Here is a 26,269-nt window from a genome sequence, read left to right on the forward strand (position 1 = left end):
TAGAATACTTCTTTTCCACGGCCGGCCTCCTAGTTCGGAGTAGATATTTGAACATTTCAAAGTAAAAAAAAAAAGAGTATAACGTACTCATACTCCTGTTGGCCAAAGCTAGGTAGCTAACCTTGCGTTCTCAGTAAAATTAAGAGCGAGATCGGTCGGCTAGAACATGGTGGAGTGCAATTATTAATTTCAACACACGTGCATGAGATCGACGTACTATTATATATGGGCATCTCGCTTCCCTGCCACGTTGCTTGCAAACGATAGAGATTATTTCCAAGATCCCAGGAAAATGTCATTTCCATCTCACCCACCAGCTAGTCTGCTTCCTTTTGTCCTCCAAAAAAAAAGTCTGCTTCCTTTTGTCGATCACGAACGTTTCTTCGTTCCATCTTTTTAGTCTTTCAAAAAGGCAGACGAATCACGCACACGCACACGCAATGATCCTGAAGAAAACGCTCGTCCAGCACTCGGTGTGTTGCATGTAAAAGGGGGGGGGGGGGGGGGGGGGGGGGGGGGTGAGATTAATGATACGCGCAGTTGAGTTGGACTAACACATCACTTAGTCATGATCGATTGAGACGGCAGTGGTGATGCGGTGGTTAATTAACCAATTAAGGGAGGAAGGGAAGGAGGCAAAAGGAGCTACACGGATGCAAATAATTCATTCGTGCCCCCATCGATCATGGATGTGTACGTGGACACTGAATTGATGATATATCTCTCTCTCTCTCACACATCTACATGGTTCCTCTCTTAATTTCAGCTGCACTGTTTTAACCAACTCATGAGAAAGTACTTATTTGGCTAAGAAGATTGAAAGATGGTACGAAATATATTTATCGGGCCTTTCGTTCCAGCAGTCACGATATAGCTTCGAGATTTGATCGCGCGCTCTTAGGCCTTGTACAATGCAAGGTGCTTAGGAGAGGTGCTTGAAGAAATTTTTCGACAAAGGGTGACATTTATTGGCTCAAAATGAAGCATCAAGGGGATACAAACACAATGAGTACACACCCGGCCTCTGCATGACTAAGATGCACACAGCCAACATCAACGCACACTCAAAAAAAATACGCCGGCAGATAGCAAAGTCATGTAAGACCGAAGCTATGCGTAGGCGGTGAAAATAAAAAGAAAAAACCTCAACGCGATCAGATCCGCGATTGACAAACTACAACAATGACCATATCCGCACCAACCATCTCATGACAACACAGGACGACGAGATTCTTCAACAGCAACACCTTCAGGAAGGTAGCGGCGCTCAACCGCCGCCGTCACCGGATCCACCACTCAAGGCCAGAATCTAGGTTTTCACCCTGAAGAATCGGTCCGAACACATCTGAGCAATGCCTTCAACAAGGTAACGACATAAAAATATCGCCATTGCCAGGTATAAACAACGAAGTTCAAACCTAGGTTTTCACCCCGGAGCTCGAGATCGGGCCGGTGTTCGAGTAGCACCGCCATCAATGTCTGTTGTGATTTGCCTCCACCACTTTTCCGCGATCCCAGCAGCTACATGTGGTGTGGACCACAGCCGCTGCACAAACATCCCTTTGCGTCAAGTCATTCTCCATAGTTTGTATCTGCCCGTCGGAGTCAACCATCAGATCCGAAAGAAGAAATAAATTATATTTTCCTTAAGAACCGGTGCTTATTTGTACCGGGTAGACGCTTAATTAGGCGTCTCCCCTATAGAAATAGGCACTGGTGCTTCAGAAAAATTCGATTTATTTTTCTAAGCACCTCCCTAAACACATAGCTTTATACAAGGCCTTAAGGTGCTCACACTCTCAGCTTGGATCACCCGGTTGTGTTTCGATTTAACCAGTTTCTAAAATGTGGTGTGATGTACTTATTTTATATAATTCAATATGAAACATTGGCACCAAAGTAGATGAAAGTGAGGCAAAAAAAAATAAAGTAGGAAAGGACAAGGGAGGTAACCGGAGTCTATCACAATGCCAAATGAAGCCTTAGTTACATGAATGTGAGAATGAACCACTGAGTAAAGAGTAATGAGCGTATAACAACAAATGAACCAACCAAAAACACACCCGTACCATAGATGGATCAAGATGCACAAATAGAAATAATTGGATTGTAACCAGCAAGCAAGCTAGGCTGCTTGTGCATGTGATTCCATTTGTACTTACTCCAGCTAGCCCTATCTACCTAAGCTAGCGTTCTCAATCAGTATAATTATTATGAGAGAAGTGAGTGAGAGATCGGATGGAACGTGGACGTGCAATCGCCACGGAATATGGATCTTGGAATTTGGATCACAATTCACACTTTTGCACTATACGAATGAATGGGTCGTCATTCTTCTCAGCTCACCAGCTATATATGCTTGTTTTTATACCTATCTATCGTCGACGTTCCTTTCATTATTATTATTTTGAAAACGCCACGTATGTTCGTACATGAATCAACCAAAATATCAGTGACCCATTGATCACGTCGAGAACAATTGGTGGATCGATGCAAATAATTCATGTCGATATCCTCAAAAGGAAATTCATGTCGATTTGAGACATGGTAGAGATGCAAAATAATTAATCATCCACGTTTGTAACAATGCCACCCTTGTTTTTACATGTCTGTCTGTGATGAGGGGACACGCATGCAATTATGCATAATGGAATGGCAGTTCGTGTCATTCACCCTCTGTACACTTTAAGATCCGTACGCCCTGCTAGCACTTTTCTTCTTCAACACACCCCATATACTAAAGTGCACACCGGCCATTCTTAGAGATACGGGTAAAATGTTGAATTAATGTTATATCAATGAATTTTAAAACATTTTTTTCAAAGCCCAGTTTTTGAAATAAAAGTTTCATTGTTCCCAAAAAACTGCATGAAATTGTTGTGAAATCACGTATGAAATATTGTTTGAAATTGATTGCTATGATTGAAATATGTCTGTTTTTGATATTATTATTGTGAAATTATGTGAAGAATATTTTTGAATTGGTCGATACAAAATATGTGTGAAAAAACTATGAATAGAAACTGACGGGCAGGGTGGAGGTGGTAGGCAGCACGCAACGACACCGTGGAGGAGGAAGAAGAGGTGCGTGAGGAGGGGGGGATGACTGACGTCATTATTTTTCCAGGTCACCGGATGAATACTCTCCCTTATTTACAGCAGCATGAGCAGTAGTTATGTATACTACACAAAGCACATACTGTAGTACATCCCGCACGATGTGAAGGACGGCTCGCATATGCGCAGTGGTGGTTGTTGTTGTGAGACGAATCATGCATGCATACACGGTAGGTCTATCTGAATCTCGTGTCCATCAACCAGTTCATGGATAAACTAACCTGAAACGAAGCAGGAGCACATGATGTAGTACGTCGAGTATGTATGACGACCCACAACCTTCTTCGCTGGTACACACGATCGAGGAGTCGACGGTCATGTATAACGATACTACAATAATGTTGGACTTAGACATCTCTTAGCTAGGTAGGATGATTCCATTACAAAGAACATAACCAATAGAGCTACGTTCAGATCATTATTTTTTCCTTTTATAAAAGCACCACATATGAACATACCAATTGTTTTTGGTGTTTTTCCTTATATAGTCCACTCGATTATGATCTAGGAGAAGGCCCTCATCCAGCACGGATGTGCGTATTTATTACTGAGATGCGCTTAATGATTCACGTGGCTGAGTTGGACTAAGACATCTCTTAATTATGATGGATCGAGACAGCAGTAATACGGTAGTTAATTGACCAATTAAGGGAGAGAATGATGCAAGGAGCTACACGGATGCAAATAATTCATGCATGTCCATTAATATGTGCATGAGTAATTGATGATATCTCAAGACTGATTTAAACTGTGCATGGATCGATCGTCCATAGTTGCTTTAAGATTCATGCTAGTTGTTTTGTTCTTGTGAGAATTTATCTACTCCCTCTGTTCCTAAATATAAGTTTTTCTGGACATTTCAAATGGACTACAACATACGGATGTATGTAGACATATTTTAGAGTGTGGATTCACTCATTTTGCTCCCTATGTAGTCACCTATTGAAATCTTTAGAAAGACTTATATTTAGGAACGGAGAAAGTATTTCAAAAGGTTTCATTAGTTTTTTTCCTTGTTTCAACATGTATCATCATGTTTCAATTGGTATCATACAAAAGAATGCACTTGGTTTGGATAGGGGTTTGCTAATACACTATGAAACATTATACACTTTGGAACGAAAGGAGAAGGGACCCAATGTAACATTTTGAAATAAGACTTTACTAGATGCACTTCCAGCTCCCTTGATTATTGTGTATGCCCCCTCCAGTGTCCGCTCCTTCGCCTTGGCCGGCTTAACCAGCCAGGGTGGTGCTCGGTACTTCTGACCACGGAGTAGTAATGACGTCGTAGCAACAAATTAACCAACCTACAGATGGATCGAGATGCAGGCACGACATGGAATTATTTTATCTTAACCAACAAGCTAGCTTTGCTGGGCTACTGCATATGCGGTCCTGCAACTGTTGCATAGTAGTCCAGTTGGCCATAGTTAGCTAGCTACTTCCTCCGTTCCAAAATATAAGTCTTTTTAGATATTTCAATAAAAACTATATACGGATGTATATAGACATATTTTAGAGTGTAGATTCACTTATTTTGTTCCGTATGTAGTTCGTATTGAAATCTCTTAAAAGACTTATATTTAGGAGCGGAGGGGGTACTACCTAGCGTTCTCATTGCAGTCAAGGTAAATATAGAGCGAGATTGATCTTAATCGGGTCGAACATGGGGCTAGTGCAATTATTATTTGTAATAATACACGCGTACTACGTGCATGTGATCTCGGGCAACAGCCGACCACCGCCACTACTACTATATGTGGACCTCAATTAAGCTCCGTGCCATGTTGCACGGAAATAAATACCAAAGAATATTATTTCCGAGATCCGTTGACGATAGGTGTCATTTTCAGCTCACCTGCTAGCTAGGTATATATGTTTGTTTTGATCGATCACTGACGTTTCTTTCTTGATGGAAGCACCACATACGTATGAATATCGGTTGAGCAATAATAGTTGTAGTTATAGTCGCTTTTGGCGTCCTTTCACTTTTTTCTTGTGGAGTTGAGTTGTGTTGCACGAGTAGGGCCAGGATACGGTTGTGTTTTGTTTTTGTTTTTGTTTTTGAGGGGAATGATACAGTGTTGTTGGAGTAACACATTGCATCACCTTCTAATTAATTAATTAATTAATTGCAAATTGAGCGTAACTCGGATGGTAAGATTTCTTGTGGTGGGACCATCCCACCAGAGTTTAAATTCTAGACTTGGCATTAGTGCTCGCATGTTTTTGGATATATTTCAGCCTTTCCAGTAATGCTCGTTCAGTGGGAGGAGACATTTTTATCCACTATGACAATCTCAGAATGTGATGCTGGCTAAGTATCTCAGAGATGCTCATAGCATTATGGTGTGCGTGTATGCATACGTTTCTAGAGGTGAGTGTATGTATGTGTATGCGTTGGCATATGTGATTGTTCTACTGTTCAAAAAATTACTTAATTGTTAGAAATGTGATATGGACAGTACAGGTGCTCTTGTTGTTCCACCGTTACTATCAAGTAAAATATCAGACAATGGAGAGGCTCGCTATGAAAGCAAGATGCAAAAGTATGTGGTCCCGCTCTACGTCATAAGAAGATCATGTGTGCTACAGAACAGAAGGGGATCTTAGGTGTGAAGCCTGTTTCATATGCTACGCTTGTGCCTCAGGAAGAAGTGAAGCCCACATTCAGAACACCTTGTCAATACTTCAACGTAGCCAGCAGAATGAAAGTTTGAAGGCTGCACCATCGAGTTCATTTTAGTTTTGGCCTAGCAACCATACATGCAAGTATACGTACATGCAGGGGCGGAGCCAGGATTTGGTCATGAGGGGGGCGAAAAGCCAACATTCACAAAAAGTCATGGAAAATCTTGATATTTTAAGGCTCGCGATAATGTTGATGATAAATCATCAAAATGTATATCTGAAACTACAATGTTATATTTTTGTTAACTTAAGCTGACTCTACGACCACCGGTGTTGAACAAGTTGATAATGTGAACTTTACAACTATTTTTCCTTAATATAGACAATCATATAATGTCGGAAAAAACCGTCTTCATTTTGATTCGAAAACATGTCTGTACTAGTTCATTGCCGAAAAAGCTTGTTTCGTTGTCGATATTAGAAGAGTTGTGACCAACCGATCAACCATTGAGTGTGTAGTAGTTTACTTGTTTAAAACCATCTGACGATTAAATTGGCAAGTGAAGACGAGAATTTTAGGTTTAGATGGTTGCAAACATCCAGCTAGAAATGGGCAAGTTTGGACTCAAATGGAGCCCATTCTTGACTAGAAAAGACTACTGGATACCGAACTCCACCACTGTGGATGTATTAGACACGTGAAATATCTCATGTCGTGGATCCAAAGATGCACAAAATTGTCAAAAGCTCTATTTTGAACGCAATGCTAATTAACCAGACTAAGATCATAATTCATGAAAAGAACTACTGGTGCATAGTGGTACCTGCTGCCAATGTCTTCGATCCTGGTCAACTGGCTAGCAGCCTCAGCCCTATTCTGAATTTCTGATGATCTAATCCACCTGTGTCTGGTCATATCCCGACAGCGGATTTAGACCAGTGGATGGTGTAGTCATCGTGACGGGCGGCCGCCGCGGCAATGGCAAACCCCCTTGCGGGACACGCACGACGGCTGATGGCGTGTGCGGCGGCCGGCGGCCACGGCAAACGCGCTAGAGTCCAGCAGAAGACACACTCAAACGATCGCATCGATCACATGGTCCAGATTGTCTAGAGGCAAAACACCAGTCAGCCACAACCATACGCCTATAAATGTATGGGCTATTGGGCTCTGGCCTTTTATATTCGGTGTTGCTGGTTCAGTGAATAATACGAGTAATATTGTATTTTATATGGGCTAATGATGCCATTAGCTACGGCCGTTAGCGACGTACATTATACAGCCTGCTGAAAATGGTTGAGGGGGGCGAGCGATTGGCAGGGGTCAAGCCCCTGCTCCCCCCCCCCCCCCCCATCATGAGGAGTCCTCATCGTGTCCTAGTCTAGGTCGGGCTTAGCCCAGGTGTTACGCACCACCTATATAAGCAAGGGGTGCAGTTTTGTCTAGGGTTTAGGTTTTAGTTTTGGTCAAGAAAAATACTCAGAAAGGCATCTGATGATGTGCACCCCTCTGTGTTGCGTTCCATGAATTGGATCGGTGATCGCATGTTTTTTGGCGACTTGATCTCCAGGGCATAGCTTTGTTCGGTTCTTGTTCTTCAAGGAGCGATCCAGTCCTTTCTTTTTTTCATCTACTATTACTAGTTCGTGAACTCCATCTGGCTAATTACGCCGCCGCCGCCGCTGATCATCAGTAGCATAATCCATCCGTCTACCACGTCTACTACTTCCTGCATCTATACCAGTACTTCCGCCCGTACACATCTTATCTGGTTTGTTTTAATTCATCTGCTTCCGATCAATTCTAATCTGCTAGCTCTTTGCGCCGGTGAAAGATCAGGGACACCCCATAAAATCGACTCAAAGCTATTTGAGCCGTATCAAAATGGGTCGAGACATCAGCAGGGATGGATGGATGCCGTGGTGATCAATTAACCAATTGAAAATGCGGATGGACGAATGGTCGGATGGAAGATGGATGGATGCAAATGATTCATGCACGCATGCTCAACTGCCCATCGTCCATCGATGATATAGATGGGTACCTACCCAAAGGCAGAGCAGATTACGGCCCAGTTTTTTTAGCCGATTCTCCCGGAATCTTGAGAGTCGACTCTATACCCAGCTTCTTTCAGAATCTTGTACCCATGTTTTTTTACAATCCTAGCTGTTCACATCCTAACTAGCTAGGATTGTAAAAAAAAAAAAGGTTCAAGATTTTAGGAAAAGCTGAGTGGAGGGTCGATTCTCAGGATTATGAAAAAAATCAGCGAAAAGAACTGGGCCTACGTCTACGGTCAAGTACCTTGGGTAATGCATTTTGGAGATTTCTTTGTACTTTTTTTTGCGGGGGAGATTTCTTTGTACTTTGTAAGAGGCATTAATAGGCATAGGGCTGTAGCCTATGGCCTGAGTTGCCCTAGGTTTGTCTTCGCCACTGTACGTACCTAGCATAGACAGTGAGTATAAATTCAAGATCGGTTTATGTCCATGTCTCTTTCGTTAGCTTGTGTGCCTCCGGAGAACAATCTATTGTTGCATCTCCGCTTCATCTCTCGCTACATGACCTGTTTGTTACAGTACGTGGTTCTTTCTAGTTTGTATACGTACCTGCCTTGTCTGTGACGAGGGGGCATGCATGCATGGAGACCCCTTCCCATGCAATGCCCGGGGTAACCAGGCTGATGGGTCGAGATGAAACAACAGCGAGATGAACGAATCATCATTCGCGCCAACATATATCTTGCATATTGTATACGGTTGGTGTTGTTTCATTTTCTTCCATTCCATGACCCAGAAGAAAACGATCCGCGATTGTATCTGTTGCACGAGCAAATTGAATTGTGTGATGTGACTGATCAATGATACACGCAACACGGTTGGACTAAGACATGATCTTTTTTTTTAATGCGGTCCAAACGCAGATGCTCACATACACGCACATACACTCACATACGCTCACCTCTATGCAGGCATGCATGCACACTTATCCCTATGAGTATCCCCGATATACATAGGTGCGAACATTTTGACCCTGGTGGGCTGGTTCCAGCACAAGAAACCTACAGTCCAAGCTACACTCCGTTCGCAAGATATGATATTTTAATAATTATGAGGGCACTCACAGTTAATGCATCGACTCTTAACTTGCTGGTACTAGTAGATTTTTGGAGATAAAAATCTCAATGCATAGTTTCGTAAGTGTTGTATCTAAATGGTGTGCATTTAATCGGTTTATTAAGTGTTTCTTAAGTGCTGTATCATATATATGGTTCCCAATGCACTCTTTCTTAAGTGTTGTATCTAAATGATGTTACACTTAATTTGTTTGATTATAAATCAAGTAAGTGCATCTCAAGATTAGTATACATACGTCCATCTACCTGGTTGTGATAGTATGTGTCTGTCTGTGGAGAGGGGGCATGCTGCATAGTTCCTTCCCATGCAACGGCCCAGGCAGCCAAGTTGATCGATCGAGATGAGACAACAGCTGGTGCTACTGGTTACCCGATTTGTCTATCACGGGACTGACGAATCATCATTCATGCCTACATATGCTTGCATATACTTTATACGGTTGGTGCTCTTTCATTTTCTTCCATTCCATGACCTAGAAGAAAACGATCGGCGAGCGTACGTGTTGCACGAGCAAATTGAATTGAGTGATGCGGCTGATCAATGATACACGCAGTATGGGTGGACCAAGACATGATCTGTTTTTAATGCGGTACAAACGCAAATGCTCATATACACACACACATACACTCACATTTATGAAGGCATGCATGCACACCTATCCCAATGAGTACCTCCGAGATGCTGAGGGTGGTACATTTTGACCCTGGTGGGCTGGTTCCAGCACAAGAAACCTAACATTCTGAGTTACGCTCATTTCGCAAGTCATGATCTTTTAATAATTATGAGGGCAATCACAATTAATCCATCGACTCTTAACTCGTTGGTACTAGTAGGTTCTTAGAGATAACTACTCTCAATGCATAGTTTCTTAAGTGTTGAATCTAAATGATGTGCATTTAATCGGTTTATTAAGTGTTGTATCATACGGCTCCCGCTTTGTTTCTTAAGTGTTGTATCTAAATGGTGCTTCATTTAATTTGTTTGTTTATAAATCATGTAAGTGCATCTCAAGATTGTGGTCTAGTTGCAGAAAGAAGGGTGCTAGCATGAAAAGGCTTTGGCGAAAACACACATCTTAGGCGATCAGCTTGTATGGGAAGTCACACAGATTAGAGCGTTAATTACGTCATGTGAAGAGACGGCCAAGAGACGTATCTCCACTAACCTACGGTTACCCTCTCTTTCTTCCGTAATTGATGTGTCACGTCACCATTTTACCTATGAACCCGTGCTAGCTAAGATACAAGCATTGAGAGTGCGCTGGTCAATGGAGACAATAGAGACACCGCCAAGGGAGGGAAGGAGTCAATGAGCTACATGGAGGCAAATAATTCGTGCATACCCACCATCATACTATCGCCATGATGATGAGCGCTCTCTCTCTCTCTCTCTCTCTCTCTCTCTCTCTCTCTCTCTCCATGTATTTGATTCTTTCCTGAATTTCAACAACACGTTTTAACTGGCTGATGAAAAAAAGTACATAACTGAATTAGAAGATTTGAAGGTGGTAAGAAAATACTCATCGAGCCTCTCATTCCCACAGTCATGATATAGCTTCTAGCTCTCACCCTTGGCTTGAATGGCCGACTTGTGTTTCGAGTTAACCGGTTGCTAAAATGTGATGATGGACGGTGGATGCACGCATGGAATATCCTATGCATGGTAGAAAAACCAGTCTTACTCTATAGGAGTCTAGGTACATTATCTACGTGCACCTTGTAATATATTGGTGTATTGTGCTCTACTGCCTTAATAAATTTTGACTGCACTATGTTGGGAGTAACTAGTTATGGACGCGACGTTGACCAGTTGGCCCACGATCGCAAACATGCAGTGCAGCACTCACATTAAGTGTCAAGGACGTTTTCATTGTTGGTCATGAGATGAATCATGCTAGCGTGCATATATGGTTGGTCCATCTGAATCTGATGCCAGGTCCATCTAATCAATCCACGAATCAATTTTGAGCCGACAAGAAACAAGCCAAACGCACATGACATACGTACGTGGGCTACATATGAAATATACCTCGGCCGTCTGGACTATACATACCCGACGTTGCATGAAGAGGTGGCATGCATGCCATCTATTCTCGTAAGCAAGCCATCAAAAGAGCTTAGTTGATCATAATTTGTGTTTTCTGGTTCTTTTTTCTTTTGTTCGAGAGAGAGATATGGTCTGATTCTCTTCCCATGCATTGCTTATTTTACGACCAAGATGTACAGATCCATGTGTCGACATAGCTACATGTTGTTTATCGATTAATGAAAAAGTGCGAGCGAGGGTTTTATATGCCTCTATCATTCTATGAGCCGCTTCCTACTCATGTATCCCCCTGCATCCCCAGCCCCTTGGCCGTCGCTGCCGGGGGGAAGGGGGCCCGCGCCTTTCTTTCCCCTAGTAATTCGACGTTGCTTTTGTCCACTTGCGTCCTTAATGTCGTGTTCTGATCAAGGAGTAGTGGCAACAAATCATGAATGAAAATGACACGATCGTAACCAACAAGCTAGTTAGCGAGAGGCTACTGCTTATGGGGTCCTGCAACAGTTGCCTATTGTTGCCTCGATCACTACCGCCATGGACCTCAAGCTCATTGCCACGTTGTTGCGTATCGAAATATAAGATGTTTCTTTAACACCATGACAGTGTTAAAAAACGTCTTACTATTTTGATATGTTTTTATATGTAAAGTAGCCTAGTAGGTACGCATGCATCAGTTGAGCAATGGCAGTTGTAGTTACGGTCGTTTTTGGCGTTCTTTCACTTTCTTCATGTTACACGAGTAACTACTCCCTCCGTCCCATAATGTAAGACGTTTTTTGTCACTAGTGTAGTGTCAAAAAAACATATTACATTATGGGATAGAGTGGGTAATTAATTAATTAATTAATTAATTAGGGAGATTGGATTGATGATACGGTTGGGTTGGAGTAAGAGACGACATAGATCGAGACAGGTCAATTAACCAATTAAGGGGTGGATGGGTACGTGTGGACACTGAATTCATTCATGATCAGTCTCTGTCTCTCTGTGACGCCTCTGATCATCGGCCGTACGTACAGCTGATCGAGATCAATGGTACTGTACGTGACTGTCTCTCCTCGCATGCATATGCATATGCATATGCATGGGTGGAGTCATTAGTGCATATGCACGGTTGGCCGATCTGAATCTCATCATGCCGCCAACAACCACACCATCATCGCCGCCGGTGGCCATCCTGGTCCATGAATCAAGTATAAATGGCCACCTACTAGACTAGACCAGCTAGCTAGATAGAGTCACACTCACCATGGGGTTCGTGTCGCTGCTGGCGGTGGCGTCGACGCCGGTGGTGGAGGTGCTCCTCCTCGCGCTCCTCGGCGCCTACCTCGCCTCCCCGCGCTGCGGCCTCCTGGCCCCCTCCGCCCGCGCCGACATCAACCGCGTCGTCTACGCCGTCTTCACCCCGGCGCTGCTGCTCGCCAGCCTCGCCTCCGCCGTCACCCTCCAGGACGCCCTCTCCTGGTGGTTCATGCCTGTCAACATCGGCATCGTCTTCTTCGCCGGCGGGGTCCTCGGGTGGCTGGCGGTGCTCATCCTCAGGCCGCCGCCGCACCTCCGCGGGCTGGTTGTTGCGTCCTGCTCCGCCGCTAACTTCGGCAACCTGCTCCTCATCGTCATCCCCGCGGTCTGCCGCGAGGACGGCAACCCCTTCGGCGGCGACTGCACCGGCCGCGGCCTCTCCTACGCCTCCTTCTCCATGGCGCTCGGCGGGCTCTACATCTGGACGCACACCAACAGCGTCATGAAGCGGTCCAGCGAGGTATGCCGGAGGATGGTCGCCGACCAGGAGGCTGAGGCGGCCGAAGCTCATGACCATAGCAAGAAGGACTCTGTCAGTGTCACCGTCACTGTCAGTGTCAGGCCAGAGGAGAAGGGAAAACAAGAAGAAGGCGAGCCGAGCTGCCTTTCCCCACTGCCGTCGTCTTCGTCGAACCAACACCACACAGTAAGTAACACAGCAAGCTAAGCTAGCGACGTTCCGCATTGCGCGGCGAGGCCGACTTCTGACCACCCTGGTTGGATTTTCCTGTCAGGCGGCACTGGCGCCGTTGCTGTCGAGTGGCAAGATGACGAGCAGCGACAGCCTGTGGGTGAAGCTGAAGCAGGGCACGCACCAGATCGTCGAGGAGCTCATGGCGCCGCCAACCATCGGGGCGGTAAGCTGAGCTAGTTTCAATCAACATTACCAAAGTTAGAATCAGAACTTCAGAAGAAAGGAAATGAGATGTGCATATTCTGAACAGCAGAGCAGCTGAAATGAGCTGGTTGCTGACTGATTTGCCGTGGCAGGTTCTGGGCTTCACCATCGGCACGGTGCCGTGGCTGAGATCCGCCTTCATCGGCGACAGCGCTCCGCTGCGAGTCGTCCAGGACTCCCTCAAGCTGCTCGGGTAATATGCAATCGCCTGTCCAGTTCAGTTTACAGTTCAACACTGCATACACTGACAGAAATGTTATGCCATTGTTTGTTGCAGAGATGGCACCGTCCCCTGTGTGATTCTCATCCTTGGAGGCAACCTCACCAAAGGTAAACAACAACTGAATCTCTGTCTGTCTGTCTGTCTGTCTGTCTGTCTGTCTGTGTCAGACCATCTGAAACTGAAAAATGGTCTGGCAGGCCTGCGCAAGACGACCATGTCGCGGTGGCTGATCGCGGCCATCGTCTGCGTGCGCTACATGATCCTGCCGGTGGTCGGGATCGTGGTGGTGAGGACGGCGAGGGAGCTCGGCTTCCTGCCGCCGGACCCGCTGTACCAGTATGTGCTCATGCTCCAGTTCGCGCTGCCGCCCGCGATGAGCATCAGCACCATGGCGCAGCTCTACGACGTCGCCCAGGAGGAGTGCTCGGTCGTTTTCCTCTGGACCTACCTCGTCGCCGCCCTCGCCCTCACCGCCTGGTCCACCGTCTTCATGTCCATCCTTGCCCCCGCCTAGATGCAACCCAACGTTATACCGCATCTCCCTTCCCCCTTGCCTTTGGGAGAGAAACAGTATCAGCAGGATCAGCAGCAGACAATTGGGTTTGAGGATGGACAAGTGCCATGAGTATCTATCTATGTATATACTGCTATATATAAGTAGTACCACAGTATAGGCTTGCTAGTGCTTCATCAATTTTGATTGACTGCTATATAAATTTTGGAAAGGAGGAAGTAGTATTTATTCAAGTTATCTTCAGACAAGTATTATGTTCAGCAACGCCCGAGATAATATGCAGATGTGCCTCAAATCAACTGCATTTTATTCATCCAGTGTGCGAAATTAACTCAGATTACAACAAGACAGGATTGGATGCCAACAATCATGCCAAATGATGCTCTATTCAACTACATCACACCAGCTTATTGGGATCAATGGGGCCGCAACCCCAGCAGTTTACTACTACATGGGAAAACAAAACTCGGGGGAGAGGCTAGTACACACCGTCAGGCCGATACACGAATGGGAACGGAGCACCAAAGTCTGCAAACAAAAGAAACAGGTTGTAAGCAGATATTTCGCATGAGTCGGAAATGATATCCTCTCCAAGAGAGAGACAAACAAGATTCGTTATTCGTCAAAGGCCGCATGTTCCACAAGGGTGCTATCATAATCGTGTAATGATGAACAGACAACTGTCCATGGAATAACTCGAAATGTAAATATCCAAAAATGTACTCCCAAAGGCTAACCTTTTGTATCTAAACCATTTTTGGTGTCATTATAGCCGAAGAAATTCACAGCCAAGGAAAAGTTTCACACCTAACACCAGAACATGTAGGCATCACCAACAGTGAGCAAACATGTGTGGACAATTGGTCATCTTTCAGCAATAGCTGCTCGATGACACATCCAATCACTAAATCACTAAAGTGATCCTAGTGTAAGTACCATTATTGTATTGCACACATGTGAATGCTGTACCAACAAGCATAAAAGCTCAAGCTATTGTTAGCTGAATGATAGATTCTGTTGCACATCCAAATCAGCATTTGTTACATGACAGTGAAGCAGAACTGCAGTCTCCCTCCACGCAGCTGCAAACAAGAAAAAATTGTGCTGGTTCAAGTATCCAAGCCCCTAAACTAGCTGATCTCTCTGCATATTGTTTTCATTCTCACAGAATTCTTCTTCTTTTTGGTATGTTTATCCTCTGGAAACTTTAAATGTTGCATACAAAATGCCACAAACGAGCTATGTTAAAGTGCTACTCTGTTTTTGTAGGTTTGCGTGAAAAGGCGCCAAAATCCATCAAAAACCAAGCACTTGAGGAACTGGACCTGTTTACAGTCCAAGAAAAGGAGCAAGGGTGCAAATGAAAGAATGAGGGAACATCTTGCGCGTTAAGCCAAGTATTTGAGGGACTAAACAGGAAAAAGAACGGGGGCAGAGATCAGATAAGGAGAAGGGGGCAGAACGAGAGAAAAGAGGGAGTGAAGGCGGCAAGGAGAGGACGATGGACGTCGGTGAGATCTGAAGCGAGTTTGTCCCCAACTCTCTCCATCCCCATGATCTCCTTCAAAGTTCAAATCCCCTTCTATTCTTCGATTCGAGCCTTCAACCTGTAAGACTAAGTTCTGAAGTGTTCTTCCCTCTGAAAACCACTGCAGCTTCCTGTAATCTGTCTAGCTGCCTGAATCCATAGCTTGTTGCTTGATAATATTTCGCTAAGACCTGTGTTTGTTACTGCTCGTCTTGTTACTTTCTCTTTCTTAATTCCTGTCCTTGATTACTGATAAGAAATTGTTGGATACTAGTGCTGTGTCTAATCTTCAAACTCTACTGCTTTGCGAAATTTGAAAGTTCTTGTACACCTTTCCCTGTGGAGAACACGATCAATTCACCCTAATTATACTCCGATCCTAGCGCCTCCTTGGACTGGACACAACTTACAGCAAAACCTCGAATATCACTAAGAAAATGGCATAGTGTTCACTACGGTAAATACAAGGAGAAGCTAGAGACCCCGTTATTCGGATTCATAAAAAGTGTGAATGATAAAAATAGCCATGTTGCTGTGAAGCTGCTGTCCAAGACAAATTAGGACATTGAATATCACTCATTCAGAATTTGAACAAAATAGAACCAACAACCATTGTCATCTAGTTTGCAAACAATACAAAGAGACAAGAAAGGTACCTCTCTAGTTTCTACTCCAAATTTGAGGTGGAGATGACCCTGGCGCCGGCTCTGTCGAGCTGAGCGACGGTGGCGGTCGCTTTCAGCTTGCCGACCGACAGGAAGGCGTCGATCATCCTCCGGGCGACCTCCTCCCCCTTCTCCTCTCCCTCAATGACAGCTACTGCGGTCGGGCCTGCTCCGCTGATGGTACACCCCAGCGCTCCGGCTTCAAGAGCGGCGGCCTTCACCGCGGCCATGCCAGGTATCAGGGGCGCCCTGGTGGGCTCGACGATGAAGTCGGACGACATCGCGGAGCCGATGAGGGCGGCGTCGCCCTGCAGCACGCCGGCGACGAGCGCGGCGGCCTGGCTGGAGTTGCGCACGTGGTGGCCCATGGCGATGTTCTTCGGCAGCGCGGCGCGCATCTTGCTCGTCGGCGCCTCGAAGTCCGGGGTGACGAGCACGAAGCAGAGGCGGAGCGCCGGCGGGCAGGGCAGCGAGACGAGGCAGAAGGGATCGTAGCTCCGCACCATGACGAATCCGCCGAGGATGGCCGGCGCGATGTTGTCGGCGTGGAAGCCGCTGACGGCCTTCTCGGACTCGAGGCCGGCGAGCACGAGGCCGTCGCGGGGGAGCAGGGACCCGAAGAGCGCGTCGACGGCCTTGGCGGCGGCGGCCGCGGACGCGGCCGAGGAGCCGAGCCCGGAGCCGAGCGGCAGGCCCTTGGTGAGGCTGAGGGAGACGCCGTGCGAGCGCACGCCGAGGGCCCGCAGCGCGGCGACGGCGGCGATGCCCGCGCAGTTGCGGAGCGGGTCGCGGGAGAGGCGGTCGGCGAGGCGCGGGCGGGACGGGGAGGTGATGCAGGAGATGGCGACCGCGCCGGCGGGCAGCGAGGGGTCGAGGGTGGCCGTGACTGTGTCGCCGAGGGAGAGCGAGGCGTCGGCGACCGCGCAGCCCAGGAAGTCGAAGCCCGGGCCGAGGTTCGCCACCGTCGCCGGCGCGAAGGCCGTGACGGACCTGAAGGCCGGGGCCGGGTCGGATGCCGCCGATGCCGCCGCGGCGGAGGGTCTGAGCTTGGTCGAGACGCGGAGGGAGAGGAGCGTCGGCTTGTGGGCGCGGGCGGAGGGGAAGGAGGAGGGCGCGGTGGCTGGAGACGCCGCCGCCGCCGCCGCCATAGTGGGGGGTGGCTGGTGCGCGCGTGGGTGGGTGGGGTTTGGGGGAAAAAGGTTTGACCTTTGCGGGCGCGCACGGGGCGGGGCGGGGCGGGCTTGGGCTTTGGGAACACTTTCTCCCACAGTGGCTGACAGGTGTGGCCCGTCCAGCAATCTCCACCACCACCACCAACCGGCGATGGCGACGGCGACGGCCGTGCTGCTCGTCGTGCTCCTCGTGGCCGGCGCCTCCGCGGGCGCGTCAAAGCCCCCGCCGCCGCCGTGTAGTCGGTCGTGCGCGACCCTCAACTGCGACTGTGAGCCTCCTTCCTCGTCCTCCCCTGATCCAGTAGATATCTTTGTGCTCTGACCATGGAGAGATGGCAGCGGTGGGGATCCGGTACGGCAAGTTCTGCGGCGTGGGGTGGAGCGGGTGCGAGGGGGAGGACCCCTGCGACGACCTCGACGCCTGCTGCCGCGACCATGACAGCTGCGTCGACAAGAAAGGTACTAACTACACACATCATCCCCTTGTAGCTTCAGAAAGAAGAGATTGGCATCTGGATCCATGGCCGCCATGAACAACCATACCATATCACTCTGCATTGCTTGAACCTGGGAATTCGAATGGTACTGAATATTGATAAGATGAGCCAGCTCTACTCTACTCTACTCTGCTCTGCTCTGTTGTTAGAGAGTTTCAGAATTCAGATTTTTCAGGTTGCTGCAAGCTCTACTCTGCTTTGTCATTTGGTAATGGCGATGCAGCGGCAGTTTGGTTCACGGCTGCGACACAGAATCTCCACCACACAAGTGCCTATATGAGCTGATGTTCTTTTGCCCATCTGTTGCTCACTCATAAATTCTAGTATGTGTTTAATTTGCTAGATAAACTGTGCCGGCAGCAAAGGGGCTAATTGACTAGCTACTTACATGTCCCCTACCTAGGTTCAGAACCAACAGCGTCCATAATTCTGGATCGGTCAAACCAGGCAGCCATGAACAATTTGCGTGTGCTCAGTTTATAATTGTATTGCTTCATTTATCTTGACCAGGTTCGCTGTTACATGCATGCATGCGTGAAACATAACGAAATGTGATGCTTTCGCGGTGCCCAAGCCGTTTGTTTATCTGACGATCTGTACTCTGAATCCTCAATCTCATGTTTTTCTTTTCTTTTTGCATAAATGTAAATTCATCAGGTCTGATGAGTATCAAATGCCACGAGAAGTTCAAGAATTGCATGAGGAGAGTGAAGAAGACTGGGAAGGCCGGCTTCTCCAAGAAATGCCCATATGAATTGGCTATGGCGACGATGACTCAGGGGATGGACATGGCGATCATGCTCAGCCAGTTGGGCAGCCAGAAGTTGGAACTGTAGCACAAGTACTCGCCACATTGCTCGGTTGATAGAAAAGGTTGGCTTCCTTTGATGATTATACTGTAATTTTACTTCTGTTGGTAAAACCGCATTGTTTTGGGCAGCCGTAGAGATAACTTTAGGTTGCTGCGCTATTTGCAGCATATAGTGCCAGATCCCCTGCCTGGGCATTTATTTTTTTGTAAACAAAGTTGTCGTTCAATTGAATTGAAATCTCGTCGTTCTCCAGTTCGAGAATATCTCTTTCTTCTTGGTATTGTCTAATTGTGGTCTGCTTGCATTATTGTTTTTTCTCCTTGGGTCATGGAAACACACAAGACTGCTAAAATAGCAAAGATAAAGATACCCAATAATTAATTTATATCAAGGAAGGTGTTCATAGATCGTTCAGTTATTACTAGCCCCATAATTTCAAACAAACAAATAATTATTGCACCAAAATAAATAAAATAGGTTCTACTACTCTGAATTAAACCGTACGTATATGCATATGATGCCACCAAGAAATGTATACTACTGCTAGTACGTTTTAGAGGATAGAGTCTATGTAGGTGTCGAGACGTTTGGACTTGTGCTTGACCATCCGCAGTCTGGATCCTTCTCGCACCACCTCCACGCCGGTGAGCAGGACCACCGTGTCGACACGCTCCTCATGACCACTGCTCCATCCGTACGTTTCCATGATGTCGAAGCTCCTGTGGATGCAGAACTTGCCATCCCCGAGATACACCATGCTGCGGTCCTGCTCGTGCCATCCCGATGGTGGGTCGATTTCGACCCACGCATGGCGCAGCGCCGGGGCCGACCCGTCCATCCTCCTAGCGCCGGAGACGTCCACGGCGCTGAAGCATGAGTGTATGTGGAAGTATGTATTCTCGAAGCCGAACAGGAGGTCGCTACCGAGCTCGGGGACGTGCAGGGCGCGGGACCAGAATGGCAGCTTCCAGTCGCCGGCCTTGGTCCACTCGCCGGTTCTCGTGTTGAAGCAGTAGGTGCCGCTGAGGGGGGTGAGATCTGGCCGTTCGTCATGGGAATCGGTGTTGAACGAGACGCAGATGGTGTCGTTGCTGCTAGAGGCATCCTCCTCGCCGCCATGGCCGTGGACCAGCGCCTAGGACTCAACGGATATGGCGCCGCAACGTCTACCGTGGTAGTAGTTGTCGCCCTCGTCGACGACAATGGGCGGCGGAGGGAGGTCGCGCCAGTGCCACACGCACCTGTCCCTATGAGCGCGGTCGCGGTACCACTCATCCATGAACCTGCTTGGCGGCGGCGGGTCGGGGTCGCCGTAGACGAAGGCCTCGAAGCTGTGGCCCTTGCGGTCCATGACGTAGAGCGCGTCGGGGCGGTCAGGGTCATGGGCCGCGTCGGGGCCGCTGTATTTGTCCGTCAGCACGTTCAAGAACCGCCGTGCCTTCATCTTTTCCGGCGATCGATCCACCCACCCAGGCGACGGCTAGGTCATGCCTTTTCTCGGTGCCTCACGACGACCCACGAATATACTACATGGCTTTGCGGACCAGCCGGCCCATAACTAAGTGGCAGGCTTATCATGAGCACGGCCTCGTTTCCTTTCACAATGGAAAAATATACTAACATTTCAGAGCATGGAGACGAAGCAGGTGTCAAGACGTTTGGAACCACCTCGACGCCGGTGGGCGGAACCATCGTGTCGACTCACTCCTGGCCACTACCCCATCCATCCGTCTGTCTCCATGATGGAGAACCTGCCATCCCCAAGGTAAGGTCTTGCTTGTCCCATCACGGCGGAGGGTTGATGTCGACGCATCCTCATGGCCGCAAAAGCGGCATGGGTCTTGTTATAAGCCCATGTTGTCAAAGCCAAACGTACACGAGGTTGTCACCAAACTTGGGGACATGCAGAGCGTGGGAACACAATGACAACATCTAATTGCCAGCCTTGGCCCACTCGCACGTTCCGGTGCGTGTCAAAGCATACTCCGTTCATGACGGGATTTGATGTTGAACGAGACACAAATGGTGTTGCTGCTATTGGAGGCTTCCTCGTCATCGCTGGCCGCGTCCATGGATTAGTGCGTAGGTCTAGGGGAAGATGCATGGAGCCACCACCTTTGCCGGTGTAGTCATCGTCGACCATGATGGGCTGCCAAGGGAGTAGGCGCCAGTGCCACATGCACTTGTTTGTATCCATGAGATCCATCAAGTCACATAACGGCGGCTCGTTGGGATCACCGTAGACGAGGTTCTCAAAGCTGCGGTCCATGATGTAGAGCATGTCAGGGTGAGCAGCGTTATATCGAGGAATTTGGATGGAGGAAGGTGTTCATACATCATACAAATATTATTCGTCCCCTAATTTGCAATGGACAAATAACTATTGCATTGAAAAAAACATTTGCTAGTACTTTAAATTAGGCTTCATGCATATGCTGATACCACCGACAAGTATACTAGAAATTAGAGGATAGAGTCGATGCAGGTGTTGGGACGTATGGACTTGTGCTTGATCATCCGGAGACCAGGTCCTTCTTGCACCACCTCAACGCCGGTGAGCAGGACCACCGTGTCGACGGACTCCTCGCCACTGCCCCATCCGTCCGTTACCATGATGTCGAAGCTTCTGTGGATGCAGAACCTGCCTTCCCCGAGGTACACCGCGCTGTAGTGCTGCAGGTCCCATCTCGGTGGTGGATCAACGTCGACCCACGCGTGTCGCAACACCGGGGCCGATCCGTCCATCCTCATAGCGCCGGAGACGTCCACGGCGCAGAAGCGACGTGGTTGTACGGACAGGCCAGTCTTCTGGAAGCCAAACAGGAGGCCCTCACCGAGCTCGGGGACGTGCAGAGCGCGGTACCAGAATGGCAGCATCCAATCGCCGGCCTTGGCCCACTTGCCAGTGCCGGTGTCGAAACAGTAGGTGCCCCCGGTAGGGGCAGACTTATGCGCTGACCGCTCACGACAGGAATTGTTGTTGAATGACACGCAGATTGTGCTGCTGCTGTTGCTGTTGGAGGCGTTCTCATCGCCGCCGTGGCCGTTGAGCAGCGCGTAGGACTCGACGGAGATGGAGCCACCGCCTCTGCCGTCGACCATGATGGGCGGTGGAGGGAGCGGGCGCCAGTGCCACACCCATCTGTTTCTATCTATGTAATCCATGTACTCGTGCGGTGGTGGTGGGTCGGGGTCGCCGTAGACGAGCGCCTCGAAGCTGCGGCCCTCGCCGTCCATGACGTAGAGCGCGTCTGGGTGATCGGGGTCATGGCCGGTGTCAGGGCAGGTAGTGTCGGCGGTGGCATCGGTGGAGTGGGTGACGCAGAGGGAGATGGGGTCCCACCCCTTGGGCTTGTCGAGGCTGGGCATAATCGCGATGATGCCGGTGTCGGCGTCGCAGAGCACGGCGTTGCCGTTGCCGTCGACGCCGAGGATCCTTTCCTCGCCCCTGCCCCCGCCGGTGCCGCCGTAGAAAGGCAAGAAGTCGAAGGTCGTGATGTGGCCGCCGAGTTGTGGGGAAGTGTTGAACCTGAGTTTTGCGGCGGGTAGCTTCAAAACGCCGTTGTAGTTCTCCTCCTCCGTGCTCTCCGACCACGCCTCCGACGTGACCTCCTTCTCCGCCATGGCCTTGGCCTTGGTCTTGGCCTTTTGCTGCTGCTGGATCTGGTGCTGCTGCGCGTGGGCCGTGGAGGGGTAGAAGAGGTGCTTCCTGGGGTTGACGATGCGGCTCAGCGACCCTCCGTCGCACTTGTCCATCACCACGTTCAAGAACCGCCGTGCCTTCATCATCTTTTCCGGCAATGGAAGAAGCAACCTGCAGCCACGGGACGGCTAGGTCACGAACGGGGAGACGAACGTACCTGCCATCGTGGACTTTATGTTTTTTTTTCTGCGTAGGATATGTTTATGGACCGGCCCCCAACTAGGTTGGTGCAGGAAGAGTGAAATCCTGCCAAGAAATATGATTATTTGTGGTTACATAGAAAAAAATGTGTATATCTATAATTTGATATATCTATTTTTACATGTCTCATAATTTAAAAAATATATTCCCTCCATCCAGAAATACTTATTACATAAATGGATGTATCTAGACGTATCTTAGTTCTAGATGCATCAATTTTTATCCATTTCTCCGACAAGTATTTCCGGACGGAGGGAGTATAAAACAAGCTTTGGAGTTTTAAAGAGAGAAATCCACCAATATCCAATTCTGAGCCCGGGATCATCTGCACCCGGTCAAGAAACAATTCATAAAAAATTCAAAAACATTCCAAAAAATTTGATAATTTGGTGCGGCAGATGCGCTCCAAATTTCAGAGCATTTGGACATTTGACTAGCTCTCAGCAAAAAAGACAAATTGGGTCAGAACAGTATATGAACAGTACACTATTTAACAGACCCCAAATTTGTCTTTTTTGCCGAGAGCTACTGAGATGTCCAAATGATTTGAAATTTGGGGTGCACATCACGCACCAAATTTTCTACCATGCCAAAAACAATTTGGAATTTTTTGAATTTTTCTAGTATTTGTTTTGATTTTTTTACTCAGTATTTTTCTAGTATTTTTTGAATTTTGGAGTGCAGATGATTCTGGGAGCCAAAACGCCTCACTCAGAAATCCAAACTTTTGTTGAAGAGTCTATAGATGCTCTCCTATCCACATAATAAATCCTATGAAGAAATGCGTCTATTTGCGTGCCACACATGAAAAAGACAATGAAAATCAAACGTTCCCTAAGCGGCATGCATGTCAAGGCGAGATTATTTTATTGCGATTTTGATTTCAAGGCTGGCAAGAAATGCGTGAGGAAAGTGGGGAAGGCTCGCAAGGTTGGTTTCTCCAAGAAATGCCCGTACGAATTGGCTATGGCACTCTATAGCTTTGGCCTCACTGAAGATTCTTCCTTTGATGGTTAAACTGTAATTTTACTTGTATCTGCAGAATGGCATTATTTTGGGCAGATACAGAGAGATAACTAATTTTACATTGTTGCGCTGATATATCTATTCTTCTTCAGACCCATCTAATTGTGGTCGACGCTGATATATCTATTCTCCTTGGGGCATTTAAATATATACTAGACATGTGTCAATAAAAAGGATATAAAAATTGCTAAAATAGCCAAGCTAAGATAGATTGATGAATTTATATCGAGGAAGGCGTTCATACATCATACAATTATTATTGTCACAGCCCGGCAGATGCTGATGCTGATGCTGACAGGAAGTGCAATATATATTTTACATCACAGAGTTGATGCAGGAGTCGTCACGTCTGGACCTGTGCTTGATCATCCGCAGATTGGGTCCTTCTCGCACCACCTCGATGCCGGTGAGCAGGTTCAGTGTGTCGACCGGTAAGGACGGGGCGGCGCGAGTCGGCGTCGAGCAGGACGAGGGCGCGTAGGTTGCGGTAGCCCAGCTCGACGGTCTCCACCTCCATCACGGCCTCGCCCGTGGAGGAGTTCCTGGCGGCCAACACGGTGCCCCTCCAGGTGTACGATTTGGTCGCCGTGAACGACGTCGGGTGCGACGCGTGGAACTTCCCGTCTTCGTACGTAGACATGCCGCCTTGCTCGTACAGGCCATGGTCCTTGGCTCACGATCGATGGCGACCCTGTCGAGGAAGAAGTCGTATTCGTACAGGCCGGAAACGAGGAAGCGAGCGAACGCGGCGGCCGGACCAAGGTTGTAGATGACCCTGATCTCCAGGAAATTTTAGCGATGCGTGAGGATTTCGTTGTTCTGCAGAAAGATAGCAGTCAGATGCAGACACGGGTATCAAAACTTCAGGAGGAAGTGAAAGCTATAGGTTCTAAACAAGGACAGATCTCGGTTACGGTTGGGGAAGTAGAGCGTGTGGTATTGGATCTGGGCAAGCAATTATCTGCAATCAGTACTGTGTTGCAGACCTTGGTGAAAACAACACAAACAGTGCAACAGGATGATCGTCCTTCCAGTTCTCAAGGAGTGCCCAGGTCGCCTACATTGAACCAAGGCCAATCTCAGGAACAAGAAGCTCGAGTAGAATAGCTGAGAAAACAATTGGCAGCAGAGAAGGAGAAATCCAAGCAGTTGGAAGAAATGCAAGTGCAGAACCTACCACCAATCAGAACCAATAGAACAAGTGGACCTCCTGGTTTTGTGCACCAAGGAAGACATGAAACTTATAACAATGTAGGTACTCCTGTGACAGGTCGACAAAATGCTCATACACCTGCTTTTAATCAGTTTTATCAGCAAAACAGGGATAGACAACTGTGGCAGGGATATCACAAGACATATGAACAGGACATGCAAGCACAGTTCATGAGATCATTAACAAAGGGCCCTAAACTGGATTTTCCCAAATTCTCAGGTGAAGGCCCAGTGGGATGGATCAGACAATGTAATAAATATTTTCAGATGGCTGCTGCTCCTGAGGAGTATAAAGTGTCATTAGCTCAAATGTACATCATTGATGAGGCTGATACTTGGTTAAGGAGATCAGGACTACTAAAGAAGCAACTAACTTGGAAGCTACATTTTTCCATAAAAATTGTACATTTTTTTGTAGACATCAGAATCATTATTTTATAAATATTTAAAAAATCAAATATACTGATTTTTTCCTCAAATATGTGTTTTAAATCTATTTTTTCATACACATTGTACATTTACTATATACATAAGTAACCATTTGAAGATACATGCTCAAATATATGGTTTTTATGTCTTCCTTTTTTACACACATTTGTACATATTTTTTATAAATAAAGGACGCTTTACTTATACACATTTAACCATTTTCAAATACATGAATAACATTTTTATTATGTCACATACATTTTACTGAAACATGTGAACATTGTAGCATTTTGAAATACATGAATAACATTTTACTTATACACATTTAACCATTTTCAAATACAAGAATAACATTTTTTATTATGTCACATACATTTTTATAAATGTACATTTTTTACATACATAGGTAACATTTTTAATACAGGTTTGACATTTTGAAATACATGATTATTTCTTAATATAAGTTTTCAGTGCCTATTTTTTCACACTTATTCTACATTTTTTGTATAAATCAAGAACATTTTTATACCCTTTTAAAATAATTTCAAATACACGATTACCATTCTTATAATGTCACAATTCATTGGAATGCGTGAATTTTTGAATTAAGCTAACCATTTTCTAAATTGCTTTAACATTTTTTCGAGTTCAGGATTAAATTTTATAGTTTATTTTATGTTTTGAAATATATGTAGTTGCAATATTTTCGAAAATAAGAGCCTAAAAAAAGAAGAACAAAGGAAAAAAAACAGGGGAAGCAAAAAACTCAGTAGCAAAACCTCCAATAGTTTGTTGAAGCAAAACATGTAGCTGGTTCTAGCTAAAATTAACACCGGTAGCAAGAAGAAAAAAAAAGCCACAGTAGCAAACTCCAAAAAAAAAGGATTGTAGCAACAAACTATCATGTTCCAGCTAAGAAACCGTCGACGGTGATTGCGCTCGTTCGGCTCCAGCACGCCGCCTAGCCGGTATGCAGTAAATGTCGATGATGGTTCCAGCAAGTGCTGGCTGAGTCGTAGCAAAACGCCGATGCCGATTCCAGCAAATGGTGACCGCAGGTGGTACCTAAAAAAATGGATTTTAAAAAGGGTTGGAACAATTTAATTGGTGGACGAACCCAAGCCCACAGGCTTATAGTAGAGGAAGGGCTTTCGG

The 26,269-nt window shown here is 46.9% G+C and overlaps 3 protein-coding genes across 3 annotated transcripts; 2 read left to right on the forward strand and 1 right to left on the reverse strand.

The window, feature by feature from the left end:
• The first annotated feature begins 11,030 nt into the window (after positions 1-11,030).
• On the forward strand, positions 11,031-14,117 carry LOC109749307 (protein PIN-LIKES 7). Its single transcript, XM_020308273.4, has 5 exons — positions 11,031-12,880; positions 12,969-13,091; positions 13,225-13,325; positions 13,410-13,462; positions 13,553-14,117. Exons 1-5 carry the CDS (start codon positions 12,182-12,184, stop codon positions 13,867-13,869), a joined length of 1,293 nt encoding a protein of 430 aa, XP_020163862.1. The 5' UTR covers positions 11,031-12,181; the 3' UTR covers positions 13,870-14,117.
• Positions 14,118-14,155: 38 nt separating this feature from the next.
• On the reverse strand, positions 14,156-17,284 carry LOC109749308 (homoserine kinase). Its single transcript, XM_020308274.4, has 2 exons — positions 16,054-17,284; positions 14,156-14,397 (listed from the first exon to the last, which is right to left on the reverse strand). The coding sequence occupies exon 1, from the start codon at positions 17,208-17,210 to the stop codon at positions 16,065-16,067; it is 1,146 nt and encodes a 381-aa protein (XP_020163863.1). The 5' UTR covers positions 17,211-17,284; the 3' UTR covers positions 14,156-14,397; positions 16,054-16,064.
• Positions 17,285-17,566: 282 nt separating this feature from the next.
• LOC109749318 (probable phospholipase A2 homolog 1) lies at positions 17,567-18,831 on the forward strand. The gene is made up of 2 exons (XM_020308280.4): positions 17,567-17,693; positions 18,389-18,831. Exons 1-2 carry the CDS (start codon positions 17,567-17,569, stop codon positions 18,565-18,567), a joined length of 306 nt encoding a protein of 101 aa, XP_020163869.2. The 3' UTR covers positions 18,568-18,831.
• The last annotated feature ends 7,438 nt before the right edge of the window (positions 18,832-26,269 follow it).

This window comes from Aegilops tauschii, chromosome 6 (genome assembly GCF_002575655.3).
Source record: "Aegilops tauschii subsp. strangulata cultivar AL8/78 chromosome 6, Aet v6.0, whole genome shotgun sequence".
NCBI lineage: Eukaryota > Viridiplantae > Streptophyta > Magnoliopsida > Poales > Poaceae > Aegilops > Aegilops tauschii.